This window comes from Peromyscus maniculatus, chromosome 7 (genome assembly GCF_049852395.1).
Source record: "Peromyscus maniculatus bairdii isolate BWxNUB_F1_BW_parent chromosome 7, HU_Pman_BW_mat_3.1, whole genome shotgun sequence".
In the NCBI taxonomy this organism is placed as follows: Eukaryota; Metazoa; Chordata; class Mammalia; order Rodentia; family Cricetidae; genus Peromyscus; species Peromyscus maniculatus.
The window spans coordinates 35,024,455-35,031,300 of record NC_134858.1 but is presented as its reverse complement, the minus strand read 5'-3'; the positions used below and the strand labels follow the sequence as shown (position 1 = coordinate 35,031,300).

Below are 6,846 nucleotides of genomic sequence, written 5' to 3'. Positions count from 1 at the left end.
TCTCTGGTACATTAATTTTCTCAGAAATGCTTCTCCACACATGTTTAACCCAGAACTTTTAGGTTTTATAACACTGATCTCTGGTAGAAATGTACAACCCGATGGACACTTTTAAATTTTTAAAAAAAAAAGTACATTTTCCAACACAAGAAGGAATTTGTGGATAACGTATTCAGCAGCATTGATGGTTGCTTCCTATAGACATGTCTACAATCTCAGTAATTGCCATTAGAAGTCTGAGGGTGCCATGTTTTGATACCATTTTCTGAAACTAGCAATAACCATAAGTTACCTGTGGAGCATTCCCTGAAGATAATACTGTGTGCTCTGAACATCTGGACAGAATCCAGGCATCGGTGCTTTCTAAATGCTCCAGGTGGTCACACAAAGCGGGTGACACTGGGGATGAAAATGCCTGGGACCACAGGTAAGAACCTCAAGGATTCTGAGTCACTGAGACTAGTAGACGCCAACTCCAATTTTCATAGAAAGATGGTATTTAAGTGAGATTTTAATTGTTTATTTTTGTTATGAAACAGTTTCACTGTATAGTCCAGCTGTACTGAAACTGGACTATACAATTGAACAGGCAATCCTCCTGCCTCCACCTCCTGAGTGCTGGGATCCTATGTGTGAGTTATCTTGATCAACTTTTGAATGAATATTTTTAAATGTGATTTGTCCCATGATATTTCCACAACCAACTTTTAAATTGATGTTACTGTGTCTCAGACACAGAACTTGACTTGCAACTCAATAAGAGAGGAATTATCCTAATCAAGTCATTCTGACAGGGCACCTATTTCAAATATTAGAATGTTCATTAACTGAATATTCAGAAATTTCATACAGGAGGCCTGAGCGATGTCACAGTAGTTCAGAGCACTTACTGCTCTTGCAGGGGGCACACATTCCATTCTCAGTACCAACATGGCTGCTCACAAATGTCTGGAACTGCAGTTCCAGGGAATCTGATGCCTCTTCTGACCTCCACAGACTCCTGCATGCATGTGATACACATACATACACTCAGACAAACACACATACACATAAATTTTTAAAGGAAATTGCACACATGACAGTTATGAACTATGAAAATGCCTCTGGTTAGTTACAGAGTAGAGAAACATCAACATCCCTAGAGAAACTGCTGAAACAGAATCCTGGTCTCCAACATAAACTTTTAGTTTAATGCCTATTAAATGAAACCTGATAATTTGTGTAAGAAGGTAACTGCTGGCCCAGAACCACAATTCTGAGACATTTGTGAAACTGGTAAGAAATTCAGATCTCTCCCTTATTGCTCTCAGCTTCAAGATCTCTGAAACCCTAGGCTAGCTCTGACATCAAAGAGCAGCAGTGTGGAGAAGATGCATCTGCCACAACCAGGGCAGCTCAGCAAGTGTCAAATGCAGAAAACCAAGACAGGAGAACAAGGACAGCCCCTCACAAGCTCCTTCTCTCCCACCCCACAGGACTCCCATCCAGACACAATGGCTGCAGAAAATCACTCCATGGTGACAGAGTTCATCATCGGGGGGGTTAACTAACAGGCCAGAGCTCCAGCTGCCCCTCTTTCTCCTCTTCCTGGGGATCTACACTCTCACCATGGTGGGAAACCTGGGCATGATCACCTTGATTGGACTCAACACACATCTTCACACACCCATGTACTTCTTCCCCAGCAACTTGTCACTCCTGGATCTCTGCTACTCCTCTGTCATTACCCCCAAAATGCTCATCAACTTTGTATCTCAAAGAAACCTCATCTCCTATGGGGGGTGTATGTCACAGCTCTACTTCTTCCTTGTTTTCGTCATCGCTGAGTGTTACATGCTCACTGTGATGGCCTATGACCGCTATGTGGCCATCTGCCACCCCTTGCTTTACAACATCATCATGTCTCCTGCCCTCTGCTCCCTGCAGATAGCTTTTGTCTATGCCATGGGACTCATTGGCTCAACAATAGAGACTGGCCTCACGTTAAAACTAGACTTTTGTGCAGACCTCATCAGCCACTACTTCTGTGAGATCTTCCCCCTCATGAAACTCTCCTGCTCTACTACCTATGATGTGGAGATGACTGTCCTCTTTTTAGCTGGGTTCAATATCATTGTCACAAGCTTAACAGTACTCATTTCCTATGCATTTATCCTCTCCAACATCCTTCGCATCAGCTCCACTGAGGGCAAGTCCAAAGCCTTCAGCACCTGCAGCTCCCACTTTGCCGCTGTGGGCTTGTTCTATGGATCCACTGCATTCATGTACTTAAAGCCTTCCACAGCCAGTTCCCTGGCCCAGGAAGATGTAGCTTCTGTTTTCTACACCACAGTGATTCTCATGCTCAACCCCTTGATCTACAGCCTGAGGAACAAGGAGGTGAAGGTTGCCTTGGACAAAACACTGAGGAGAAAACTCTTTTGATGTAAACATTGATCTTTCTCCATGTAAGAATAAGTGATTATACATACCTATGCAATAACCTCCATAAGCCTACTCAGCTGTGAAGACAAAACAATCACTTCCCTCTATGATTGAGTATGTGTTCCTTCTACTTATTTCCTCCTTTCTTCTGCAGCTAGCTCTTATTTTCATTTGTTGAATTTTTTTTTTGTTTTGTTTTTTTTTTTTTTTTTGTTTTTTCGAGACAGGGTTTCTCTGCGTAGCTTTGCGCCTTTCCTGGAACTCACTTGGTAGCCCAGGCTGGCCTCGAACTCACAGAGATCCGCCTGGCTCTGCCTCCCGAGTGCTGGGATTAAAGGCGTGCGCCACCACCGCCCGGCTCATTTGTTGAATTTTTAAGGTCTGTGGTGTTTTGAAAGAAAATGGCCCCCAAAAGGAGTGGCACTATTAGGAGGTGTGGCTTTGTTGGAGTTGGTGTGGCCTTGTTGGAGGATGTGTGTTACTGTGGGGGTGGGCTTTGAGCTCAAGCCACATCTAGTGTTTCAGTCCATTTCCTTTTGCCTTCATATCAAGATGTAAAACTCTTAGCTCCTTCTCCAGCACCATGTCTTCCTGCATGGCACCATGTTGCACCATGATGATAATGGACCATGCTGTGGAACAATCTTTTTGTACAGTTTAGGTATGTAGTACTATCATTGATTAACAAGGGGCTGACTGGCCAATAGCTGGGCAGCAAAAGATTAGGTGGGACTTCCAGGTGGGAGGAAGTGCAGGAAATAAGGGCAGAGTCAGGGGAGTCACCAGGAGATGCAAAGAGAAGCAAGATGAACATGCCATGCTGAAAAAAGGTACGATCATACAGCAGAACATAGATAAGAAATATGTGTTAATTTAAGTAAGAACTAGTTAGTAATAAGCCTAAGCTATTGGCCAAGCAATTATAATTAATAATAAGTCTCTGTAGTTATTTGGGAGCTGGCTGGTGGGACAGAGCTGACTGGCAGTCCCAATGAAAAACTCCACCTATAAGACTGAATCTCTGAACTGTAAGCAAGCCACCCTGATTAAATGTTTCCCTTTATAAGGGTTGCCATAGTCATGGTGTCTCTTCACAGCAATAGAAATCCTAAGACATAGTCATTTTTCTTTCATTTGGGATTCATTTCCTCCTTCCTAAATCCTTTATTTAACAGTTAATGTTTTTATTGTAACGTATAAATTAAACATCAGCATTACAACTTGAGAGTTATTCATGATCTTATTACTGTCCACGTGAAAATATTAATTCGGTTCTGACATTTTTCACATAAGATTACACACATCAGAGTGAGCCATCCTATAAATAATGAAGTTGTGCACTGTCCCTTTCTCATCAGAATACTTCCTCTTTCCCCTTCTCCTCCCAAGTTATTCCTCCACAAGAATATCAACATGACATTTTATGTTATGTCCTTAGCAACTGTTAAGGTTTGAGTTTGAAATGTCTACCATAAACTAAGAGCTTAGTGGGCAGTTGAAGGCATGATGGGGTTCTGAATTCATAAATAAGCTAATCTACTGGTAGATGCTGATGGCAAACAACAGAAAATGCACCAAAGCTGTCTATGAAATCTGAAAAACCCAAGCTTCCTCACAATTATCCTGTGCCAAATTCCACAGGCTGAGTGTAGGCGAGCAGCTACCACTAAAGGAGGTTTGCATGCTCTGATAGTGGTGGAAAGTAATGGAATAGATAAGAACTGCAAGGACCACAGTAGTGCTGCCACTGGGAAGTCTCCAGAGCTGTGAGAATCTGCTAGTAGGCATAAAACCCAAACAGAACAACAGCAACAATAGGGAAAGGGGGCAGAGGGGACCAGATAAAAGCAGAAAGGGTAGAAAGTTAGGAGAGCCCAGGCACTGAGGCATCATGAACACTTCACAGAAATTGCCTGTTCTACAGGCAGGATTAAAAACAGTAGTTTCACCACCAAATATGAGTCATGTACAGACCCTAAAGTGAAAACATAAAATTTCTTAAATTAGAGCAAGTTAGGGGCCCATGATTGAGCCCCTCTAGGAAGAAAGAAAGGGGGAAATGTAAATCCTCAGTAAAACCCCCCACTCTATCCCCTACAGACAAAGAGAAGCTTAAACCAGGATTCGTAAGTGTAGATAAGAACTTAGACCCCTTTTCCCCAGGTGGCTGTATCTGCTACAGGGACTTTGGAAAACACAGTCAGGATATTGAACCAAAAGACTAAAAAGGGAGGCGGGTTAAAATAAATTATATGGTCTGTGCCTTTAAGAACTAGCCTCACAAAGAAAGGGGAGTGCTCCTTCCAACCTCCCTGCTGTGAGTGAGAGATTTAGAAGAGCCTCCCTGGCGGCTTGCAAACTTAGACAACACCTTACTTTTGCATTCTGTACCTAAAGTCTCCAGTGGCGGCTTTGGGGACTGTGATCTAGGCACAACAAGACCCTCACTCTATTGTCTCAAAAAGGGGGCCTTAGACAAAGATATCTCAATATAGATAGACCCAGGCCAGTTTCAAGTCCCCAGAAATGATGGCGCCAGCCCCAGGAACAAAAGAACAGAGTCAGGATGTCTGATGGTAACCAATTAACCACGAGATGCCCCTCTCCAGAGATAACATGACCTGACCCCGGAGAGAAGTTGTAAAACTCCTGACAAGGCAAACAGACAAGCTAGAATAAGATAAAGTCCAGGCCCAGGAAAAACTGGAAAACCAATCAAGGATGGACCCGTACTAACCCCCTCCCCTCTAAGAAATTTTATGGGTTTTGCCTATAAAAACTAACTTCCCCAAGAAAGAGGTACTCCTCCCTACCTCACTGTATTGGGTGTAGGAATGAGTCCCCGTCTAGACTTGTATCTGCAGAATAATCCTTGCTGTTGCATTCTGGGAAAAAAAACAGTTTTATACAGAGCTTAACGACAAAAAAAAATAATCAAGATGAAATTCCATTTAAAACACATATAGAAAAGCAGGATGGTCTCCTACAGGAAACATAAAGCAAGACACAAGAACACATAAATGGCTGTCATACATTCTTTCAAAATGATCTGAAACACACTATAAAACCACTACGACTCAGGAAGGAACCACAAAACTTTGAGTCAGAAAAATTACAAAGTAAACAATAGAATTCAGGAAATGATTAAAGACTATGAGCATGTTGATGCCTGAGGGCTGCACAGAGCTGGCCCTGCCCCTTGGCAGCTTTGGCACTCAGGTGAGCTGGCCCTGCCCCTCACCAGGGCAGGGCTGGAGAGCTGGCTCTGGTGCTATGAGTGTGGAAGAGATGGCCCTTGCCTGGGCAAAGCAGAAGAGTTGGCCCTGGTGTCATGGCCACCAGAGAGCCCATGGGCTGATCAATTCAACTACCACTCAGGCCCAGATCCAGGGCTTTGAGATGTTAAGATACCCCAACATCTATCCCATCTAGGAGCTGCTGGAACATGTGAAGGAGCTGGTCCTGCAGAACCAAAGTTGCCAGATCCCCATGACACAGGACAACAGTAGAATATCAGAGAAGAGTCCTATTGAGGATCCAGTATTGATGGTGCAGCAGAAGCCAGAGGCCTCAAATCAGACATGACTCATTGCAATGAACATTTGCAAGCAAAGCTGCTGAGGCAAAGGGGTCTACTAGGTGACATACCATGACCCATTTTAGCTTGTATGATGAGATTTTTTTTTCACTTTTTTTTTTTATTATTTTTACTTTTTTGTTTTCTTAGGGGGCAGGCTGCAAGGGCCCAGGGCAGATACGGACACATGGAGAGATGAGTGGAATTGAGGTGCAAGCAGGAGGAGGGATTATAGGAGCCAGAGAGGCCAAGGATACCACTGGAAAACACACAGAGTCAAATGACCTGGGCTCATGGGGACTCACAGAGACTGAACCGCCAACCAGAGAACTTGCATAGGACTGACTCAGGCCCTCTGCATATGTATTACAGTTATGCAGCTTGGCTGTCTTGTGGGAATCCTAACCGATGGAGCAGGGGCTGTCTCTGACTCTGTTACCTACTTTAGGGACCCTATTCCTCATACTGGGTCGCCTTGTCCACCCTTTAACACAGGGGGTGGAGGGCGGTGCTTAGAGTTACTGTAACTTCATATGCAACATTTCGCTGATATCCACGGAGGCTTGCCCTTTTCTGAACAGAAACTGAGGAGGAGTGGATTGAGTGGGCAGAAGGGAGGTGTGAGGGCCAGACTAGGAGGACAGGAGGAAGGGGAAACTGTGGTTGGGATGTAAAATAAATAAATTTAAAACTTTAAAGATTATATATATATATATATCATATATTCGTGTGTGTGTGTGTGTGTGTGTGTGTGTGTGTGTGTGTGTGTGTGTGCGCGCGTGAATAGATTTCTTTAAAAGGAAAGTGGCTTACAATGTCTCAAACATGCCTAGGATCCTTAGCAA

The 6,846-nt window shown here is 43.7% G+C and overlaps 1 protein-coding gene across 1 annotated transcript; it reads left to right on the top strand.

Annotated features, from left to right (window-relative positions):
• Positions 1-1,493: 1,493 nt before the first annotated feature.
• On the top strand, positions 1,494-2,424 carry LOC102923614 (olfactory receptor 8A1). Its single transcript, XM_015990703.3, is given in 2 exon segments — positions 1,494-1,535; positions 1,537-2,424. Coding segments are annotated over 2 exon segments (930 nt in total).
• Positions 2,425-6,846: the final 4,422 nt, after the last annotated feature.